The sequence below is a fragment of the Neolamprologus multifasciatus genome, chromosome 22, assembly GCF_963576455.1.
Source record: "Neolamprologus multifasciatus chromosome 22, fNeoMul1.2, whole genome shotgun sequence".
Taxonomy (NCBI): Eukaryota; Metazoa; Chordata; class Actinopteri; order Cichliformes; family Cichlidae; genus Neolamprologus; species Neolamprologus multifasciatus.
The window spans coordinates 1,040,669-1,064,803 of NC_140459.1; the positions used below are offsets into that span (position 1 = coordinate 1,040,669).

A 24,135-nucleotide genomic window follows, 5' to 3' on the forward strand; every position below is an offset into this window, starting at 1 on the left:
GTCTCTGTGTGACACACGTGGAGATAAATAACTTCACAGAGGTTCACACTGTAACGTTTTCTGGGTCATTTCCTTCCTTTAACGTAATGACACTGACGTCACTTGTCCCTGTGAGGACACCTGCCTCAAAGCTCCCAGCATCTTAAACTGGTTTCCTGAGGTTTCCAGTTTAAAGTTAGCACAAGTTTAAAGTGTCTCATCGCACAGAGACGTGAAGCTTCAGTCTTCAGTGTCTCAGCACAAACATCGTTCTGTGAAACAACAGGATCAGCAGGGTCAGACTTTCTGTGACAAACTCAACTGTTTTCTAATTCATCTCCTTCATTCATTTCTTTTATTTCTACATCTCCACGTGATGAAGAGGAGGGTGAGCGTGATGAAGACGAGGGGGACGACAGCACCCAGAACCAGCTGGAAGAAGACACAGTAACGCAGCTCAGATCAACGTGACGCACCTGAAAGCACCACAGAACCAGCAGCTCTCCTCAGCCACTCGTGAAGCTTGTTACTGATGAGCCTGATATTAAAGAATAAACGTGAAACGCTTTAAATCAAAGCTTTTATTCATGTGTTCATGAAATGAATCAACTGCACTCAGAAACTTTCTCAGGCCAACATTTGTTATCTTACAAGCTTTTGTCTTTATAATTATGTCTAAAAGGATTTTTATCACTTTCACCTTCAGATCAATCTACTGACTTTGGAGGAAAGGTCAGAGGTCAAACACACTACAGCACACTGTAAGAATCAAAGTTTTTAGCTTTTTGTCAATTTTCCACCGATGAATCATGAACCTCGAACACGTCGATGGACGGAGGACAGATTTCAGGCTCCACCCCCCACCGCAGCCACCCTGAGCTGGATGAGTGGGTGGATGTGACCACGAGCTCTGCACCTCAGCACAGATTGGTCAGAATTTATTTAAGCTTTTTAGCGTCAGTGTTTAAAGACAGACACACTAACAAACGCCTCCTGGGTCGATTTCATCAGCTACAGTTTCACAATAATACAGAATAATCAAACATATACATGTTGTTCCCATAAACATCTGAGTCAGGTTGCTCCTGACAGCAGAACCTTCAGGTGAAACTACGCCGGTCTGCTTCTTGATGCTTTGGGCTTCTCCAGTAAGACGTACGTGTTGTTGACGAGCTGTGAAGAACCTGTGGATCATAAAAACCATCAGTCTGAGTGGGTTGTGTGTAACAAACACACCTGTGCAGGTGCTGATCATTAAACTTAGTATCAGCTCAGGTGTTACCGGTCGTGTTTCCAGTCTGTGGCAGCTCAGCGATGGTGTCGTATGTGGGATCGCTGTGGTTTGATCCTCCTGTCAACAAAAAGTCTCAGTAAGAGTTTGACGTCACTCTCCTGTTTCACTGTTGATGAGGTTCAGAAAGTTATCCATATGGACGGATTCTTATGCAGCACTTTGGGGATCGGACCACCGACCTCCCAATCAGCAGAGGACCTGCTCCGCCTGCTGAGCTACAGCCAACCCAAACTTTCCAACTTCAATCAGCTTAATTACAGAATGAACTAAAAGACGACGATGGAGTAAAAATAATAATATAACAAACAGCTACGATCAGCTTTACAAGATTTCAGTGCAGTTTTCAGTTTAAAATATTATCTATATAACATCTAAAAAATAAATGATTTGAGTGGCTGCTCCATCAGGCAGTGTGCAGGTCGTAGTCGAGCTCCTGAGAACAAACACTGGATTCATTCAAACGATTAAACTACATGATGAGCCTCAGTCACAGCTGCTTCACTCTCACCGTTTATCAGATGAAGTTCTGCTCCAGCTGGTATCTCATCATAGACGTGCAGCTCTTTGTCAGTCCCTGCAGACAGAGCAGAGTCAGCTCCTCCTTTAAAGTTTAAAACACGCTGCCTGTGAAGCTGTGAAAATGAAAGTGAAGCTAAACTGGACTGTGGCTGCTTAGGAAGCTTTTACTGTTAAACTGAGTTTAGGAAATACTGACCGCTGACCTTTCACCTCACATGCTTACAGTGACCAACCTGCTCTCACCTCGAAGGTGTCAGAACACAGGCTGGTCTGTTTGCACCAGAATGAAGTCGACAGGATGTAAAATCAACAGTGAGGCAGAATAAATCATTTTAGGTTTGGAGTTAACAGTAATATTATATAAGTGCTGTATACTCATTTAAAATTAAAGATTAAAGATTCATTTGTAGAAAAGAAACTAACCTTTGAACTTGTGTTAGCTTTATTGTTAGCTAAGCTGCTAACAGCAGACGCTAATTTATTTTATTTTATTACTTTATTCACATCTTCACTCACCGAATGGAATCTGTGCACAGAGGTGAACACGCAGTAGTAAAACACAGCTAACTGAAATGCATTAGCTCAGGTGGCTAATGTGTTAGCATGATGTGTTAGCATGGTGTGTTGGCATGGTGTGTTGGCATGATGTGTTGGCATGATGTGTTGGCATGATGTGTCAGCATGATGTGTTAGTATGATGTGTTGGCATGATGTGTTAGCATGATGTGTTAGCATGATGTGTTAGCATGATGTGTTGGCATGATGTGTTAGCATGATGTGTTGGTATGATGTGTTGGCATGATGTGTCGGCATGATGTGTCGGCATGATGTGTCGGCATGATGTGTCGGCATGATGTGTTAGCATGATGTGTTAGCATGATGTGTTGGCATGATGTGTTGGCATGATGTGTTAGCATGATGTGTTAGTATGATGTGTTGGCATGATGTGTCAGCATGATGTGTCAGCATGATGTGTTAGTATGATGTGTTGGCATGATGTGTTAGCATGATGTGTTAGTATGATGTGTTAGCATGATGTGTTGGCATGATGTGTTAGCATGATGTGTTAGTATGATGTGTTGGCATGATGTGTTAGCATGATGTGTCAGCATGATGTGTTAGTATGATGTGTTGGCATGATGTGTTAGCATGATGTGTTAGTATGATGTGTTAGCATGATGTGTTGGCATGATGTGTTAGCATGATGTGTTAGTATGATGTGTTGGCATGATGTGTCAGCATGATGTGTCGGCATGATGTGTTGGCATGATGTGTTGGCATGATGTGTTAGCATGATGTGTTAGCATGATGTGTTAGCATGATGTGTTAGCATGATGTGTTAGCATGATGTGTTGGCATGATGTGTTAGCATGATGTGTTGGCATGATGTGTTAGCATGACATTTGAGCTGACAGACAGCAGCTCACAGCCACCATCGTGCTAACAGATGTTTCAAAAGAACCGAGTGAAGGAAGCTAAACTGGACCACAGCAGATAGGTGAGAATGATGCGACTAACATGTCTAAACCAATGAATAAATCATGTAAACCACAGATTCTGGTCATGTTTCACTTTACTCACCTCGTCTGCTGGACCTGCATCTCCACATGAAGTAGGCAGTGATGAGGATGAGGATGGAGAGAAGAAGAAGACCAGTTCCTATCAGGAGACTCTGCACTGGAAAAGCTGGACAAGGTCAGAGTGATGAACATGGATCATGCCTCACATACATGGACAATATTTAATATATAAACACATCAGACCTCACTCTAAATGTCATTTATACTACAGGCCAGAAGAGATGAACATGTTCACATTTAAATCTGTTAAACTGCACTCGTTAGATTCTTTGATGCAATCATACCTGATGGAGCATCGAGGGGTAGTTGGGTGGTAGCAGTAGTTGGTGGTGTTGTGTTATTATCTTGAGTACAGAAAAAAGAAAATATAGATACATAAAAAATAACAGCTTAAAAATCAACAATTGAACTTTAAATATACAAATTGGTTAAAAACAAACTGACAAACTCCACATAAACAAAAACACAAAATCTAAAACTAAAAGTAAAAAACTGAACTGAAGAATTTCAGATAGTATTTTGTGATTTGTAAACAATGACTGGATGCTGTCTGGCTGATGCTGATGTCACAGGGTCAAGTTGACATGTTTTAACGTTGTGTTTTTAAGCATTTGTGCATGAGCTGCTGTGTTTTATCATTTTTAATCATTAATAATGTCCAGTGTTTTATTTGTATTTATTTGTACAGTTTCATTGCATGCTTTTATTGTATTGTTGACGTGTTCCCGGAAGACTTCCAGGCATGCCGGTTAAGACTGTGACCAATCAGGGTTCGCCCTTGGCCACCGTAGGTCAATAAGAGATGAAGGGTCCAGAGGTAGAGCATGAGAGACTGCAGCAGCGGGACAGCCGGTGGTCGGCGACTGTTGTGGAGAGCGGCAGAAAACAGGAAACTCTACAAAAACATTTCTGTTATTTTGGGTTCATGTGTCTCACCTCTGTCAGGTCTCTGTCCTTCGGTCACAGTCAGATAAACAGCTGGTTTTCCGTCACAGTAGTACAGTCCAGAGTCAGCAGGCTCAGCTTCTCTTATACTTAATGTTGTGTCCTCCGTGGAAACAGAAATCCTTCCTTCCTTCATTTCTCCAGAGTCGCGTCTCCACGTGGGAACAGCTGATCCTCCAACATCATGAGAGCAGTTCAGAGTGATGCTGCTCCTCTCTGCAACACTCACTATTGTTGTTCCTGTGAAGAATTAATGACATTTATCATTAAAGTGATTCTTTCCAACGTGCTTTCCAACGGTTTTCTATCGCCCATTTGCTGGGAGTAAGGGCGCCTCCGTTTGCGAGGTGCGCCTGCTGCTTGCGGCGCAGAGAGGAGAGGGCGGGGCGGCGGGGGCTTCACTGACCGGCTGGAGCAGCGTCTAATAACCAACTCGCAAAATAAAACAAAATAAAAACAAAACAAACACGAAAACATCAGACATCATGATACAGACTTATCATTTGCAGAAATTCTGTACACGAAAAGTGAGCGCGAGCCCTCGGTGCACCTGCTCGCTGCTGAAGTCAAAGTAAACTTTATTGTCATCTCCGCTACAGACAGTCCAGTTTATAGAGACGAGACGACGAGGCTCCAGTTACAGCAGTGCAAGTAAACAAACAATAAATATAAGAAGAGTAAGAAAATAAATATACACTTTAGGACTCGGGGTAAAGGATCAATAACAATTTAACATTTGATGATTTAAAGTCTCACACACAAGCCGTCGAAAGGGGAGGGGCCTGCTGCTTCCAAATAGAGCACATTTTATTTATAATGATGTAAATCCAAGCTCATTATGGATTCATGATTTGAATCCTGGGTTGTGTGAAATCCCAGAAATGCACCTTAGACAAAGTGAATCTGTGAACTAAGGTGTAGGTGTGTTAGATCATGTTGTGGTGATCCTCGGGTTGGGGGATTTGTGGTCATACTGGAGTGCAACATTAAAACCAATGGAAGATGGACAAGAAAAGTTCAAAGCCATCAGGTGCTCAGTTTAAAAAAAAGAGAAAAGAAGAGGAGGAGAAACGATCTACAGATGCTGGTAAGCAGATGTGTGATTGGATAATGGCAGGTCATCCTGAACCAATCAGAATCAGAATACTTTATTAATCCCTAGGGAGCCAGAGGGAGTGTTCGCCCAGGGCGCCAAACAGGCTAGGACCGCCACTGAGTATCCACACAGTATATCTGTGCACTGCCCCTGGTGGCAGCACACAGCTACTACAGGCTGTGTGAAGCTGGCCCGAGCCGCCACTTGAAACAGGAAGTCTGCGCTCTGACTCGATAACTCGGTGATGATACCGGTTATCTCTGCTGGCGTTTTAGGTTTTTGATGTCAAAGCAAAGACAGAATGACAACATCAACATAAAGTCACTGCACAAAAACCCAAAAATGCTTCAGTGTGATCAGCTGAAGTTCAGATCTGTGGTTGGAGTTTACAGAGAGCCGAGATAAGACTTTTATTATTATGCAGCTGCTCACTGGTTACTGCAGTATGTGAGGTTTACACATTACAGTTATTACTTTATATAGAAACTCATCGACAGTAACAGGAAGCAAAACAAAGCTGCAGCTACAGTTAAAAACACGTCTGAAATGCAGCTTTTCATTATCACTGAATTTGTTTGAGTCAGTTATTATTTTTTATGGAAGACACATGATTTTTAAACAGGTCAACTGTTAAAATGTTTGATGTTACCTGATGGGATCACTGTCAGCTCCACAGCTGCCTCGTCGTTACAGAAGTATCTGCCAGAGTCTGAGGGAGCAGCTCTGAGGATGATCAGAGACCCGTCAGCCTGTGAATTGTATTGTTTCTGTGGATCATTGATGTGTTTTATAGTTTTGTCTCCATTAGCTGTAAGTATGTCAGCTCTGCTTCCTCCACTCTCTCTGCTCCACCTCACTCCACCCTCCACAGAGTGAGGACAGCGCAGAGTGAGCTGCGTCCCCTCCTCAACTCCTTCACGGGTCAAACCTGCAAAAACAAACAGTTTTCAGAATCACATAAACCTTCAGATGCTGTGGACACACGGTAACATCACATGTTTATCCTCCTGTAAATAACTGGAGACTTTATCAATGTTTTGATTTTTTAAATCAAGTTTCATAAAATTAAACTTTGATAGAAATCAGGAAGAATAAAACGCTCGAAATCATCTCAGAAGAAGCTCAAAGAGTCTCACCTGCAGGGACATTAGAGGCCAGAGTGCAGGCTAACAGGCAGCAGATGTTCACCTTCATCCTCACACAGCTGAAGTGTCTGAACAGTTCCTGTGTGATCAGGAACAGGAACTGTGAACACGCCTGCTCTTCTTCCTGCTGCTCGCTCCTTGTGGTTGATGAATACAGATATGAATGCTCCTTTTACAGGAATGTGATGTAATTTACACGCTGACGGTTTTGTGTTATTGACTGATGCAGATATAAGATGATGTAGTTGTAGGCGGAGCTAGAAGGTTCCAGGGTGGGGGGGCGTCTGATCTCCTGTCTTACTGTAGAAACCAGATCAGTTACATCAGTGAGTTTTCACCACGCAGCGAATAATCAAATAACAACTTTGGATTGTTTTAAATCATGTAGTCAGTGAGGCAGGGCTGTGTGTACAGACAAAGGTCAGCAGTGTGTCTAAGCTGCGTTTACATACTTAATAATATGACCCGCCCATGCACTGAATGACTGTCTGTGAGCCAATAAGAAGAGAGTTGTCTTAAAGGAGAAAGAGAGTGAAGTGTGGGGTGAAAGACGGTCAGAGGATGACCAGCAGAGACTTGGTCAGAGTGATGATGTCAGAGTGTGACAGTGTGGGAAAGCAGAAGTGATGAAGAAACACCTCAGGAACATGAGGGAGCACCGATCTTATCCAAGTGATAGAGATATATATATCTAATATCTCTCTCTCTCTCTCTATATATATATATATATATATATATATATAGAGAGAGAGAGAGAGAGAGAGAGACCAAGTTAATGCTGAAAGTACAAACATCACTAATGTCACATAACTTTGCCGACATGTGGCCAACAGCAATGTTTTAATGTTCTTCGTTATTAAATAAATAAGTGACGTCATATTCAGTACTTACTTTTGACAGTTCACTCTTGGCCGCTCCCTTCTGCCGTATTTTGCAGCAAAATTATCCACACCCACTGCCGCGCTATGAATTGTGGGATATATGGGACCACGAAGCGTGCACCGGACCACGCTTGATATTTGGGGAAATCGACGGCGCATTTGGAGTATGCATTTGAAGTACACTTCGAATTGGGACAGCCGTCGTCGCGTGCAGACTCTGAATTGGGACACAGCCACAGCTGGACCTGATTAACCTGACGAGACAGAGGAACACTAACACCAGTGACCAACAGAGGGAGCACCAGCCCAGAATCCCAGAACCAGAAAATCCCAAAACTAGAACATGAGTCCACAAACAACAACAAAAACAACAACAACAATAATAATAATAATAATAATACACCAAACCCAAAATCACTGGACCATGACAGTGTTGGGGAGTAACAGAGTACATGTACCTGCGTTACGTATTTAAAATACCAAATATGAGTAAGTGTATTCTGTTACAGTTACCGTTTAACCTGTTACTCATTTATATTAAGATTTAAACATCTAGCTGGTGTTGGTGTGGAGAGTAACCTTCAGTAATAGTAATAAATCACATTCATGTAATTGTAAACAGCATGATAATATATTAAGTAATCCAAAGTATTCAGAATAGTTACTCTCATTGAGTAATGTAACAGAATATGTTACAGAATATATTTTGGGGCATGTAATCTGTAATCTGTAATCTGTAGTGGGATACATTTTAACCTTCCCATCACTGACTACAGGTACGTGTTGCTACACTGTTTTCTGTCATTGACAATCAAGTTGAAACTTGAAACAGTTTCCTGACGTCTGTGCACGATGGTGTTTCACACCTACACTTCACACACAAACGTCTTTCTCTCTGATGTGTGAACTATAAAAAGAACGAGCTAGTTTGTGCTTTTTGCTTTGTGTGTGTTTTGTGTTATTCCCTCTGACACTGATACTTGTTTGCACTGGTTAAAGGTCAGTGTGTATTAGGAGAACGCCTGCAGCGTGAAACACAAACATTTTGCCACCAGAACCACAGAAAGCATGAATTCTTATAGCTTCACTTAAACACGGCCATTCTGCTGCAGCAGCATTGTTTGCATGTGGCACAAAGGCCTATGATGCTTTCAGTTGTTTTTTTAGATGCAAAGAAAAACAGAAAGTTGTATCAGCCAGCAGCCTGAGCCGACAGCAGCATGGCTAAATGATGTTCAGGGTCACATGATCACAGCCTCAACTACAAGCTCAACCAGAAAGGAAAGTTTGACACATTCTTAGAAGAAGAGAGTGAATTAGTGTTTCACGTGTAGAAGAATTTCTTCTATTTATGTATTATTCACATTATCTTACTGTATGATGCTTTGGTGCCACAAGGGTTAGGGTCAGTTGGAGGGAAGCATTCACACACAAAAGACTCAGAGTGGGGGAAGAGTCTTTTGTCTCTTCAGCGACTGTAACAGTTAGTGTGTGACAACAGCTGTGCAGCCTTTTGTCCCTGTAGGGAGAAAACTTCTACAATTTATTATTGTTTCAACCTGAAATTCATCGGCTTTGGCTTATTTTCTGTGAGGGACATAAACATTTTCAGTGACCTCATACTGTACCTCCCCCCACGCATTTACACATACATAGAAGCTGTTCGGGTCCACTGGACCAGGTCTAATAAAAGTGTCCTGTGTTCCCGCTCGCTGTCTTCCTCCTCTCTGGTGCTGCTGATAGTGTTTTCTTCCCCTCCTGCACAAAGTTGCAACATTATTGAAAATTCAACTATCAACACGTCTGCTCTTACATTCCTGCACATTTCACCCTCTTTCTTTGAGGATCCAAATCTTATTTTCTCGTACCCTGTCCCACCTGCAGATTAGGGGCATAATAATATAAATAAGACTTTGCCAGTGTGCTCAGTTCTTTATCACAACTGATCAAGATGGCCAAAAGATTATCTTCTGCGAGGGCCTTGCAATTGATTTTGGAAGAGAGAGGAGCTTCTGATGAAGTTGTAGAAGAAGAAGTTTCAGAATATGAGGATCACATTTCTGAAAATTCAGTCTGACAGTGACTTTGAAGAAGAGGATGAGGCTGAGCGCCATTTAGCAACAAAACAAAGACGAGTACCCCATCAGCAGCCAGCTCCAGGACCAGAACAAGCCCACCAGACAGCAAGTGAAGAAATATGGAAGACAATAACTGCTGAAATTGAACGGTCTCCTTGGCCAAGAAATGAACCACCGTGCAGAGCTGCAAACGTGGTAAGGATGCAACCAGGGCCAACACGGTCATGTGCAGGACATCAAGTTTTCATTTGAGCTTTTCCACCCAGAAAAGGAATCTGGATGGCAGTAATTTAGAAGGAAGGTGTGTTTGTGGAGAGAGGTGGAAGCAGATGGACCACACTGATCTACAGGCCTACTTTGGGGTTCTTATCCTTGCTGGAATTTTCAGGTCCAAAGGGGAATCCACAGAATCCCTGTGGGATGCATCAATGTCTCTGGAAAACTTCCACAAAATTTCCAGGATTATCTGTTTTTAACCGAGACGACAGACCAGCTCGACTGCACAGAGACAAGCTAGCTGCCATCAGGACAGTGTGGGCTCATCGGTGCCCCGCCTCCCCCTGTTTTACAACCCCGGGCCTAATGTCACCATTGATGAGCAGCTGATGTCATTTAGTTGTGAAACATATTCATGTGTAAATGTGTTGTGTCTTTCCACTCACTCCACTTGATTATAACTGATTTTATTTTTTTATAACATTTTATATATATATATTTAAAAAAAAGAGAAGCACATTAATTCATAAATGTGATCTAACAAAGGCAAAGGGAAAAACTAACCATGTTTGCTGTTCATATGTCTTGTAATTGTGATGAAGTAAACATCTGTTGAGTAATTTAACATAAAATTGTTTGATAGTGTTAATTTGGAAAGCCAAAACTCTGGCAGGTCAAACAGACCCGTGAACACTGGCTGAGTAACAAAAATACGAACACCACACAAGGGTTAAAATATAAAATTATTCAAACTGCATTTGTTGTTATTTTGAGGGAAATTACTGCTGAGTCACACCGACGACACAGTGTTGACACATTAACCATAGGATGGTTGCCCTCTGGCGCCCTCTGGCGGTCATGTGGCATTAAAACGTTGTTGTGCAGCTGATTGGTTACTGCAGGATGGAATTATCCAATAGGGAGGCCTGTGTGATGCTCAAAGTATATATATGGTGGTTTTCTACCTGCTGTTGCTTCGTAGCTCCAGACAAACTCTGAGCTGAAAACATTTATCATCTCTGCATAAAGAAGCTAAAGAAACAAATACAGCTCACTTTATCTGAGCATCGGACTCTCAGAGTGAGAGCTACACAGCGCTACATGAAACATTATTTTACAGACTGACATTATTGTTTAATAAAACGATTTATCTGATCCTCAAAATCTATAAAAACAAATGTTTTGTTCAGTTTTGAACAAAAATCCAACAAAAGTGAAGCAACGTTCCCATCAGAGCGTTCCTATTGCTTACAGTCTCAGAGGGAATGTTAAATATTGTTTTTGCTGCAGCAACACATAAAATATTAAAGGAAAAGAAACAGGATACTTTCAAATATACATTCATAAATGTCTTATATGGATATGAGGCTTGAAGTTATATTTGACTGAACGTCTGACAGACGGAGACAGTTTCCTTCACTTCTGTCCACTCGTTGCTCTTCCTCTCACTTGGTCACCTGATGGTGTCACCGTCAGCTCTGCAGCCAGCTCATTGTTACAGTAGTACTTTCCAGTCTCTGAGCGAGTGGCCTTGAAAACGTACAGCGATTTATCTGCCAATGTGCTGAAGCGTTTGTGTGGGTCAGGAACGAGTTTGATGTCTCTGTCACCATCAACTACAAGCAGGTCAACTTTGCGTCCTTCACGCTCTCTGCTCCACGTCACTTTCCCCTCCACGGAGCCAGGACAGGGCAGAGCGATGGACTCCTTCTGTTTGATCACTCTCTGGATTATTCCTGTAAGACACACAGCATGGAAGTGAATTGTTAAAGATGGAATTTGTAGCAATAATTCAACAGGAGAGCCCTGTTTACCTGGTGATGTTTAAGCAAAGACAGCATTCATTTTGCTCTCAAAACTGAATTTTTTAAAATCTTAAATTATGAAACAACCTGATTATGAATGGACTTAACAGTGATCGTCCGTTTTTTCTGCTTATCCGGGGCCGGGTCGCGGGGGGCCAAGCAGAGAAGCCCAGGCCTCCCTCTCCCCAGCCACCTGCTTTAGCTTGCCCACCAATCCAACATATCATTCAATATCTACAACATGATGGACAATATGCAGAAACCACAGAACAACATTAAACACTAGTGCGCTGTCAGAAATCCTCGGTCTATATTCTGTGTTTTCCAATTTATAATCATCACAAAGGATAGATACGCTTTCAGGCTTCATCCACGGGGACGTTTGTGAAGCTCCATGGGACCAAAATTCAAATATTTAATTATAATTTACACCATACAGGTGTCAGAGAAATGGTGAGCCTTTATGAATGAAGTTATATGACAACTGCCAACGTTTACCTGTGTGTGTGTGTGTGTCGCTTGTAAAAGTATGAACAGCTCCTTACCTGCACTGCAGCCCAGAACGAAGAAGAACAGGCAGCTGAAGATTTTCACCCTCATCCTGACACAGAAGCACATGAAACGACTGCTCGCTGCATCACTGAGCTTTAAATACTCTGCTGTGTCCTCACACAAGAAGCCACAAAGTCTAAATGTCTTTTTATGGTCATGACAGCTCCTCTACTTTCACTGTGTGAACACTACGTCACTGCCGGTAAACTCTGTAGGTTAAGCTGGAAGGTGGAAGGTGCTTTCCAACATTAGATCAGCTGTTAATAGTTTAGAGTCAGTGTGGTCAAACGTACAATATGACAGTTCATAATGTGCTTATATTTTCCACTATGCATTTATTTTGAAATTTTACTTCTCAGAATGTTTGTGGTTGAAATCTTCCAAACAGTCAGTGACACAGATGATCTACGCTGAAAGGAAGAAAAGTGGGAAGGAAAAACTCCCATTGAACAGGAAGAACCCTCCGTCAGAACCAAGCACAGGGAGGGGCGGGGCCATCTGCTGAGACTGGTTGGGGTGAGGGGAGGAGCAAAGTGAAATAAAGTAACATTTTATTTATATACACCTTTCAAGATAAAATCACAAAGTGCTTCACAGAAGCTAGAACATAAAACAACCAAAGGCAAGTTTAAAAAGATGTTTTTTAACAGTTTTTAACAGAACTGGCAGAGTCTACAGATCTCAAATTCAGTGGAAGAGAGTTCCAGAGTCTGGGAGCCACAAAAACTCTTGTCGTGTCCAAATTCATGGGCTGCTTCCTCCTGAGGCCGCATTTGTAGACCGATTACGTCACAGCGGCGCAATGAACGCTGTTCAAATTCGTAGACTCCTCCGAATGCAGCCGACAAATGCGTCCTCCTTTTCCCCGAATTTAAAGGATGGGTCGGGTGTGTCCTTCGTGGCCCACCATATCCCAGAATTCATAGCGCGGCCCAGCCAAACTCCAGTTTCCAACAATGGCGGCCGCTACTAAGTTTTAAAATTACTCTTACTATTCTTTCTGGGTCACAAAATAAACATTTAACATATTTTCAGGCGAGAAAGTAGCTGTGTAAACATCAAATATCTGCTCAGTTTATCAAGATATCGCATATTTGCAAAAGTGCTTCGACGTTTTGGGAGACGTCTGCTACCCACCAGCTTGATAGCAAGCCGGGAGGTCAAGGGTCACTGAAGAACGGCACAACTCCCGGCACATCATTTTCAGATCACCGTGGACTTTCGCTGCTCAGGTTAAACGTAATATATAAGTCACTTAGACAACCTAAAATGTTATTGTTGGGCTTTTTTCAGTGTTTTGTTTGTTCGTGAGTAAATCAGTTTGGCTGAGATTAAAGTTATTAGATTATATAAAATAAAACTTTATTAATCCATCGGGTGGTTTTCACACAGCTGAATAAACGTCAAACAGAAAACTGATTAAACAGAAGTGTGAGACGGTCGAGAGTTTACGCCAGTGTCCTGTTATATTTTAGATAGCAAGGAGCAGACGGCGAGTTTATTAAACTCCACCGAGACAGCGGTGACTCTAATCTGAAGGCTAGACCGTCACATTCCCCAGCCGTTTACTTCCGGCCTACCCGACCTTCTGAGGACCCGGCCCACGTAGACCGCGAAGGCCGGGTCCTCAGGAGGATGCAGCCCATGAATTTGGACACGACCTCTGTCACCTTTTGTTTTTAATCTAGTGTGCTGGACAACCAGCAAGCCCTGGTCACAAGACCTCAGGGACCTGCTGGGAATATAAGGCTGAAGAAGGTCCCTGATGTATATTGGAGCCAGACCGTGCAGAGCCCTGAAGGTCAGAATTACAATATTAAAATCCTGAATTTAATGGGGAGCCGGTGCAGCTGGATCAGCAGGGGAGTGACCTGGGAGAACCCAGAAGCCTTCGTTAGAAGCCTTGCAGCAGCTTTTTGAACACCCTGCAGACGTTCCAAGGAGGCATTACTTAGACCGGTCAACAACGAGTTACAACAGTCTAAATGAGATGAAACAAAAGCATGTTTAATCATTTCAAGTTCGGAACGTGACGCAATAGGACTCAGCTTAGCAATATTTCTTAAGTGGTAGAAACAAGAGTGGACCAGAGATTTAACATGAATATCCAAGGACAGAGCTGAGTCAAACGCAACACCAAGACCTCTAATAGAAGATCTAACAAAAGAAGCGAGGGGGCCTAGATTCTTTACTACTACTACTATAAGGAGTTCAGTTTTCTCAGCATTAGGTTGAAGATAATCATCAGCCATCCAAAGATGAGAAGTTTAGAAACATCATGTGGCTTAAAGGAGATATCCAGCTGAAAATCATCTGCATAGCAGTGATAGGAAATGTCCTTAAAAGTGCTGAGAAGTTCCTGATGAGGGAGTAAACATAACAAAAACAGTACAGGTCCCAGGACAGAACCTGTGGCACACCAAGAGAAGCGAGAGAGGAACTGAGCTTGGAGGAAGCCACAGAGAAGGATTTAAACCACAGTTCCCGATATACCCACCCAGTGTTTCAGTCTATCTAACAGAAGATGATGGCCGACAGTATCGAAGGCAGAGGTCAGGTCCAACAACAGTAAAGCAGCGCACTCTCCAGCATCATAAGTCATCAATATATCACTGGACACTCTAAGAAGTGCAGTTTCGTTGGAATGAGCTCCACGAAAACCAGATTGGAAATGATCCAGAACGTTATGTTCATCAAGAACCGCTGTGAGTTGCTTGACCAACCTTCTCTAAAATCTATAGTTGATAAGGAGAGAAGCATCAAGTTTGGGGTTTTTAACAGTGGGTGAATGACAGCAACAGAAAGCAGAGAGGCATTGATAATTGTAAGCAGGGCCGGACGAATGGACTGAAAGACCTTTTTAAACAAAGGTCCAGATAAAACATGAAGAGGGCAGGAGGACGATTTTGTCGAGTCAACTAATTTGACCAGATCATTAGGGACACTGGTAAAAACTTGGAATTTGGAGCAGACAAGAGGTAAACAGAAGGAGAGATGCTTTTCCTCACCTTGCTAACTTTTCCAACAAAGAAAGAAAGAACATTTTCACAGTCATCATTCGATGAAATTGGGACAGCAGGTGGAGCAACAATATCACTAATGGTACCAAAAAGGACCTTGGGGTTACCTCTCCTTTTGGAGACTAGGTCAGAGAAACAGGCAGCCCTTGCATTTCAAATTGAAGCATTAAAAGAAGCTAGTGAAGGAGTATCCGCCCGGGCAAAGTTCGATGAGGGATGAAAAGTCACCATCGCGCTGCCAAGTTTCAGTTAAAAATAAAAAATCCAATTTTTTGGAAAGAATAAAATCGTTTAACAAGAACGTTTTATTGGTTGTTGAGCGGGCGTTGAGAAGCGCCATGCTCAATGAGGTAGAAGTCATGTCACTTGCAGAACTGACCCGATTTAAGGGACGTAAAAAATACGGGTTCGATCCCTCACGATTATAAATTCCACCCCACAGGGACAGAGGGCCGTCGTGGTGAAGAGAGAGCTGAGTGTAAAAGCGAAGCTCTCAATTTACCGGTCGATCTACGTCCCTACCCTCACCTATGGCCACGAGCTGTGGGTAGTGACCGAAAGAACGAGATCACGGATACAAGCGGCGGAAATGAGCTTCCTCCGAAGGGTGGCTGGCCTCTCCCTTAGAGATAGGGTGAGAAGTTCGGCCATCCGGGAGGGGCTCAGAGTAGAGCCGCTGCTGCTCCACATCGAAAGGAGCCAGCTGAGGTGGTTTGGGCATCTGACAAGGATGCCTCCTGGGTGAGGTGTTCCAGGCATGTCCCACCGGGAAGAGGCCCCGGGGCAGACCCAGGACACGCTGGAGAGATTATATCTCTCGGCTGGCGTGGGAACGCCTTGGTGTTCCCCCGGATAAGCTGGAGGAGGTGGCTGGGGAGAGGGAGGTCTGGGCCTCTTTGCTTAGGCTGCTGCCCCCGCGACCCGGCCCCGGATAAAGCGGATGAAGATGGATGGATGGAACAGAGGGCCAGCAACTGGAGAGTCTGGATAAACACTCCTAAGGAGGAGGGGCTAACAGGTATATTTCCCACTGCAGAGCAGCTAGCCTAACAACTTAGAGCCACTAATATTCACCTGATCCTGATCCGGACTCACACATCTGTGAACAGACAAACTGCAGCTTGTATCTGAGCTGCTCACACATGTGGGGCTGATCCTCCTCCACACAGCGACCTCATCCATATATGTTTTCACACTTTGTGGTTAATGAAGGCCGATGGTTCCTGTTGTCTTCATCATTTATCATTTGATGGCAAATAAAGGACTTATTGTCCAACATTACATGGTTGATGCAACACATATTTCAGAAATACACACATGTGTGTGAAAGACAGCTGTGGTTATGAACACCGAGTCAGTGTGACTCAGAAAATTTAAAATGGTGAATTAGTGTCCAAAACAGGAAACGTGTAGACCGGACTGATCTCAGGAGGAAGTGTGTGAAATGCACTTCACACACGCACAGTTGTTTGTCGCCAGATGCCACGTTTATTTGTAGCATAAATGACAATCCAACAATCCTGTCTCAGAGTGACGCTGAAAAACTAGTTCATGTATTTATTACTTCCAGGCTGGACGACTGTAATTCATTATTATCAGGAAGTCCTAAAAACTCCAAAATGTAATGCTGCAATATTTCTATGCTGCTGGGGACTTTGTTTCTTCTTCTGTCACCTTTTTCACTCAGTATGTGTTGTGGTTTTCTCTGTATCATTGCTGTTCTCTCAAACTTTGAGGCATCTGCTGGTGTGATTTGGCATTGTGTCAGTAAAACTGAACTCAAATGGAATTAAAAGAATGAATTCAGTTCGGGTCCTGTGGCTCAGTCAGGTAAGGAGATCCCACAAAGTCAGCACTGTTCATCTGGATGTAACGTCTGCAGAAACGTTTCGTCATCATTTAGGTGACTTGACTGGTCTGCACAGAGTTCTGAACCTTTCGGATAAATTAGAGTGGAGCCTTCTCTTCTGACATCTGACCTCACAGATGCTTCTGGAAGAACGATGAGAAATTCCAATGAACACTTCCAAATCATGTGGAAAACCTTCCCAGAAGACTTGAAGCTGTTATAGCGGCAAAGGGCCGACATCATACTCAACCCTGAGGATTTACTCAGGTTCGTATGCGTGTGAAGGCAGACGAGTGAAGACTTTTGGCAGTGGTGTATTCTGGGAGACAGTGAGATATGTGTTAAATACGTCGACAGTTTCAGTTTGGCTCAAAGTTGCTTTCCTGTTATCTCATGTGTGACCTCAGTAATGGGGGGGGGGGGGGGGGGGGGGGCAGTATGTAACCAAAGTTAAACTGACACATTATATGGATAAAAAGTTACATTGTTTCAATGACAACATTAAAACAAAAGATAAGATAAAAAACATTATTGACTGAACTCAGTAAAAGCTTAGAAAGGAAAGATTGCGGATGCCGTGCAGGTGCGTCCGCCCTCCCTGCACGCCACCGCAGACCACGCCCCACCGCACACCCCCATCGCCCGATTGAGAGTCATCCGGCCGAACCTACTCCCCCACCCCACCGGTTCCCAACCTGGGAACAGAGCAAAGTCCCTCGCGGAGGCTGCTCACACCTCAAATGGCGGCGAGGCTTGTCCGGGGGTCGGCCACACCTCCAGCAGCAGCGGCGAAACTGGTCCGGAGGCCGGCTACCTAGCAAGCCGGCACGACCCCGCCGGCCCCGGGAGGGGCTCACTGCCGGGCGCATCTGACGCTCCGGGGCCGCTCGATCCTCGACCTCGGGTCGTTTCTCCACCTCTTCCGGCTGGAGCGCTGGCGGGAGCGGCTCGTCCACCGCTGGCGGGAGCGCTGGCGGGAGCGCTGGCGGGCTGATGCTTTTAGATGTTCCCAGGTACAGATTAAAGAAAAGAGGAAAAAAGGGAGAGAGGGCTTTTGCTGTGGCTGCACCCAGACTGTGGAACAGTTTACCTCCTCACATCAGATTCTCCACAAGCCTAGGAACTTTTAAAACTGCTCTTAAAACTCACCTCTTCTCATTGGCTTTTAGCAAGGTTTAACTTACTGTTTTAACTTATTGTTTTTATCAGTGAGGTGTTTTATGTACTTGTGTTTTATTGTATTTTATATTTGTATTTTATTGTACAGCACTTTGGTCAGCCTTGGTTGTTTTTAAATGTGCTTTATAAATAAACTTGACTTGACTTGACTTGACACCACATCACCACACACACCTGAGTCCCCGTGTTTCAACCTGGCGGGCGTGATTGCGGATGCCGTGCAGGTGCGTCCGCCCTCCCTGCACGCCACCGCAGACCACGCCCCACCACAGAGACTTATTTTGATATTTCATACTCATTTTGGGCCTAACATAACAGCATTTCTCCATTACACAGGGGCCTACGATGGGATTCTCCTTGGAGACGGGGGTTTTGCATGCAGGCAGTACTTCATGACACCGTTCCCTGACCCCAACCTGCTACAATGCAGCTCTAGCCAGGACAAGGGCACACATTGAAATGACCTTTGGGCAAATAAAGGGAAGATTTCAGTGTCTGAAAAGTCTGAGGGTTGCACCTGACAAGGCATGTGACATTATTGTTGCATGTGCCGTACTGCACAACATTGCCACCATCAGAAAGGAGAGGACTCCTGTGGTGGAGGTGCAGCCTGATGATGACCTCCAGCCAGTGCACTTGGACCAACCTAATGGCAGAGCTGCACGGGACAGAATTGTGCAACACAATTTCGAATATTAAAAACATGACAAAACATATTTTTCATTGAAATTTATTTGAGCATCTTTTTCTGTCTCATCAAAAAAAAGCCAGGAAAAAAAAAATCATATATACTGTATCATGCAAGGTCATCAATAGTGCTCTGTATGAAAGTGTATTTTTACTTACTCTGAAGTTCCTTTTGAAGCAACTCGATTTCTAGTTGAACTTTTTGCCTCATTAGAGCTTGAAGTTCGATTTCACCTAGAAGCTTTTCTTTCTTTAGCTCAGTATACTCCATTTTTTGCTGGAGACTTCTCTTATAGAGCAAACGAATGTCACCCTGTTTCAATTGTAGAGACAACATTTAACGGTCAATACATGTCATATAGGAAGTAAAATTAATTACAAGACTGCCCACCTCTGTATCAGGCCTCTCTACCGGCCTCTTTGCCTGCAAATCATACTGCAGTCAGAAACACATAGAAGTACACAAGTAGATACAAATTCAGGCCAAATTATGCACTTACAGGGACTTCCTCCAAACCACAGACATCTGACAGGGTTGCTTCACTGTCCTGTGCAATGGAAACAAAATGGTGTTACAAAGGGATGTGGTACAGCCTATTGGCTCACACACACACACACACACACACACACACACACACACACACGGTCTAAATAATTTTGTATCTCCCAAATTACTGTGCATTATATTACATTATATCCTACGGTGGCCCCTAGAGACAAAGCAGTACAAACTCCGAAACACTTGCAAATTCCAAAACACTTGCAAAGTCCAAAACGCTTGCAAACTCCAAAACGCTTGCAAACTCCAAAACGCTTGCAAACTCCAAGACGCTTGCAAACTCCAAGACGCTTGCAAACTCCAAAACGCTTGCAAACTCCAAGACGCTTGCAAACTCCAAAACGCTTGCAAACTCCAAGACGCTTGCAAACTCCAAGACGCTTGCAAACTCCAAAACGCTTGCAAACTCCAAAACGCTTGCAAACTCCAAGACGCTTGCAAACTCCAAAACGCTTGCAAACTCCAAAACGCTTGCAAACTCCAAGACGCTTGCAAACTCCAAGACGCTTGCAAACTCCAAAACGCTTGCAAACTCCAAGACGCTTGCAAACTCCAAAACGCTTGCAAACTCCAAGACACTTGCAAACCCCAAAGCACATGCAAATTCCAAAACACAACGGAAGTGCTCCAGGACGCTAGGGGCAGTGTTGAGCTTTTGTTACCTAGTAACTACACAAGCCAGGGAGTACCAATGACCGGATTTGGGGTCTGCAGCCTTAAAGGCCGTATTTTAAGGCCGATTACGTCACAGCAACACGACGAAGGCTGTCCCAATTCAAAGGCTGCTCGAAATGCGGCCCTCAAATGCGTCCTTAATTTCCCCGAACTTTAAGGATGGGTCGGTGTAGCCTTCATGGCCCAACATATCCCAGATTTCATAGCGCGGCTGTGGTGTGGATAATTTTGCCGAAAAAAACGGCGGAAGCGGAGCCGCTGAAGAGTAAACTTTCAGAAGTAAGTACTGAATATTATGTCACTTATTTATGCGCAAATGTTTTTATAATGAAGAACATTAAAACATTACTGTTGGCCACATGTCGGGAAAGTTATGTGACATTAGCGATGTTTGTACTAACTTGGTTTTAAAGCCTTTACTTCAAAATATACGCCGTTAGATAGTTGACTTTAATCTTACAGAGAATGTGATGATTTTATGGATAATTAAAGTCAGTCATATATCCACAAACACAACAAGCTGAAAGTCAGTGATGCTGCTCGGTTTGCAGTCCTGAATATAACGGCACAAGCAGGATTCACTGCACTGTTAATGTTAGCTATGTTATATTCAGTGTTGGGACTAACGCGTTATTAAGTAACGCGTTACAGTAACTACGTTATTATTGTAGTAACGAGCACGGTAACTAGTTATTATGCCAAAACCAGGAATGCGTTACTCGTTACTGGGATTTAGATAGGCTCGTTATTCGTTACTTCGTGTGGTGGCTATCGCAGAGCTTCCACAGATTCAGTAACATTAGCAAGTGGTGGAGGCAGCAGGTGGATGAAGGAAAAGGGAGGCAAGAGGAGAGACCCGAAGCGGCCGCTGGTCCGAGAGTGTCAGGTGAACTGAACTTCAGGTAAGAAGTTATAACCTGCAGTCCATCTGGGTCAGATATGAACCAGGTTTAGGTGGAGTTTATTTTCGTTATGCTGACTTTTTCGTACTGCGTGCTAGCTAGCATGACGGAGTTTCTATACAGCTGGGTGGGTGCTATGTTACTGATGTTGAACTTTATTTTGTTCATAAGGTTAATTATTAGAGTTGCCAACTGTCCCGTAAAAAACGGAATCGTCTCGTATTCAGAGAAGATATTACGCGTTTCATATTGAGCTGAAAAGGAACACAGTTTGTCCTGTACTTCAGCTACAATGAAAAAGACACAAAGCTGGAGTTATTCTGTGTTTACGCTGCACAGCTGCCTCTTCTTCTCTCATCCTCTCACCCTCCCTCTCCTGTTTCTACTTCAATCATGAAACTGATCAATGATCAGCTGATCGGCTTTTCTCTCTTGTTCGTTTATCGCCCACTTTGCGCCAAAAAGAGGAAACCAGTGGATGTCGCGGTAAACAACAGCAGCACTTTTAAGCTTGATCAGCTGTTGTTAGAATTTATTTAATATTAATTAAGTATCAGCTGATGTTTGCTGGAGCCACAGCTGTAAACCTGCTGGTCATGATATCGGTTTGAAAATGTGGTGAGAGGGAAACATGAAGATGAAACCAGGAGATGACAGCTGGTAACTGTGCAGGGGCGGGTCTAGCAAGGTGTTGCCAGGGTTCCATGTAGGGCATTAAAAGGGAAAGGGGGGCACAAGGAAATACTTTCTTATTCTCATTTAAAATGTCTCACTTTTAAAAAAATAATTATCTGAGTCTTACAACAAACGATTGATAGATTGATGCATATATACCATCAGAACAATACATCACTGTCACAACAGTGTTTATTTTCATTCAAAGGCTTTATGATTTTTCCTATAATGGTGGGCCGGTCTCTAGTCAAAATGCCCGGGACGATTTTTTGTCCCAGTCCAGCCCTGTATGCAGCTCATCTGCAGTCTGGTGTTGCCTACATCTTCCTATTCAGAAGGCAGAATTTCCGAGTTCTGAGTACAATCGAAAGCACCACGACTGCAGTTTTTGTGTTGGATGTAAAAAGCAGGCTAGGATAGAATCAGGCGTGGGATTTCTCTCGTGGAAATGTGCACATTATTTTTTCCTTTCTATTGGTAGGTGGCACAGTGCACTTGTGGCAAGTAAGCAAGCTAGAAGACTGGCAATCTTGCTGGGTATCCAGTTACGGAAGCAACACATTAACAAGAGAATTCTGAGTAAAACCAAAGTTACTTTCCCTAGTAACTAGTTACTCTGAAAGTAACGAGTAACTTGAAGTAACTGAGTTACTTTTGATAGAAGTAACTAGTAATGTAACTAAGTTACTAATTTAAAGTAACTTACCCAACACTGGTTATATTGCTGCCTCTGTTCGGTGGTGTCGAGCCAAACAGACTTTAACATGTGTTTGAACGAGCTGACGGTTCACTCGTTAAGCTGAAAGAAAGATGCTTTAATCACAGCAGTCACACATGTGTCCACTGTACCATCTGGGAACTCTTCTCGTTTCGTAATAACACAGTCCTCCTTCTTTTGTGCTGTTTTGTAGCAGTGTATACACCTGAGACTGTCACCTGTCTGTCCTGCACTCTCTCTCTGTTTCTTTCTCTCTGATTGTGGAATAAAAGTATGAACATGTATTTATAAGTTACACTTGTGTTTGAATCCTGCAGCTTATCACACATTTGATTTCCATGTGTGACGACTGCAAGTGTCCAGAGTGAAGACAGACTGAGGGACCCACTGCTGCACATCATCTGTGAGGCTTTGCACCCCTGATGATCCACCAGGACAAACTCAGCAGTGCGTGAGGAAGAGGAGGAGGAAGAGCCAGCAGCAGCTGACAGATGGAGAGAATAGACAGACTGTTCCCTGTTTGTGAAGGACTGCTAGGAAAGTTTAACATAACTAACTGTCTGTCCTGAATCAGTCTTATTAGGTAATGTTCAAATAATGTTATCATCCAGTGTTTTCAGTGTGGGAGAAAGTACTCAGGGCCTTCAAGTTACACACTATGAAAGGCAGCAACAAGTTTAATGTTCAGAAACCTAAAGTATGTATCAGCAGCTGAATGGAGCTAAAATAAATGTTTGTTTCAGTTCTATGAAGCTTTGAGTATTTTGGATTAGTAGCTGCTGTGTTTGTTGCATCATATTGCTGTAATTGTTTATATGCTTTATATATTCTGAGGTAAGCTGATCTATAGTGTTACATCATATTCTATAAGGATGTTATGTGTTTGTATACTTTCTGCCCAGTTTGACCCATTTAGCAGAAGTCAGCCTGTTTAAGGCTCTGATATCTATTCTGTGTGACTTAAAGCAGTTATGACATGGTCTGATTTTCTCACCCAATAAAGGAATATTTCATATATCAGTCTACTCTTCATTCTATCAGACACAGTTATCACAGCTCATACAATTTCTTTTTACACATATATGTAAGCAATGAGCCAAATTTAGTAATGCCAACATACTGAAGGAACAACATTTCTCTCTTATATATGATACACCTATATATGCACTGTCAAAGATACTTGTCTTTGAGTGAAGATTTAAGGTGATAAGACATATAAATAACTTCAACTTGAATCTGTACTGAGGCTCAGTATTTGACACAGAGTTCATGTTCACTGCTGTAATAGCTAATAATGATTAATATAATAACTATAATATTGGCCATATTATATATATTATATTTACATTACCACAGTGATATGACTTTAGTCTCATGAACAACATTAGCTAATTGTTATTTACTAACTAATCTTAAATGACTGTTCAGTACAGAAATGAAGCCCAAAAATCATGTTTTACTGTCCTGTGGTCTCAGCCTCAGATACTTATCAAATCACACAAAACTCTTGTAGAAACAAACAAACAAATGAACAAAATATGTTTTCCTTCATTTCTGTCAAACAAAGTTGTATGACACGTTTCCAGCGGTTAGTATCATGGTTGCTAGGCAACCTGGGAAGCGCGACGTAGACTAGACTGTCCCATACAGACAAACTTGCCGTTTATTTTGCAAATTGAGCTCAACACTGCCCCTAGTGTCCTGGAGCACTTCCGTCGTGTTTTGGAGTTTGCAAGTGTTTTGGAGTTTGCAAGTGTTTTGGAGTTTGCAAGTGTTTTGGA

The 24,135-nt window shown here is 43.0% G+C and overlaps 1 protein-coding gene across 1 annotated transcript; it reads right to left on the reverse strand.

The window, feature by feature from the left end:
* Positions 1-545: 545 nt before the first annotated feature.
* Positions 546-17,564, reverse strand: LOC146492494 (basement membrane-specific heparan sulfate proteoglycan core protein-like). Its single transcript, XM_085149368.1, has 11 exons — positions 12,084-17,564; positions 11,154-11,469; positions 9,308-9,317; positions 6,550-6,727; positions 6,063-6,341; positions 4,309-4,557; positions 3,657-3,716; positions 3,374-3,478; positions 1,782-1,847; positions 1,262-1,330; positions 546-1,163 (listed from the first exon to the last, which is right to left on the reverse strand). The coding sequence occupies exons 1-11, from the start codon at positions 12,154-12,156 to the stop codon at positions 1,090-1,092; spliced, it is 1,479 nt and encodes a 492-aa protein (XP_085005494.1). The 5' UTR covers positions 12,157-17,564; the 3' UTR covers positions 546-1,089.
* Between the last annotated feature and the right edge of the window lie 6,571 nt (positions 17,565-24,135).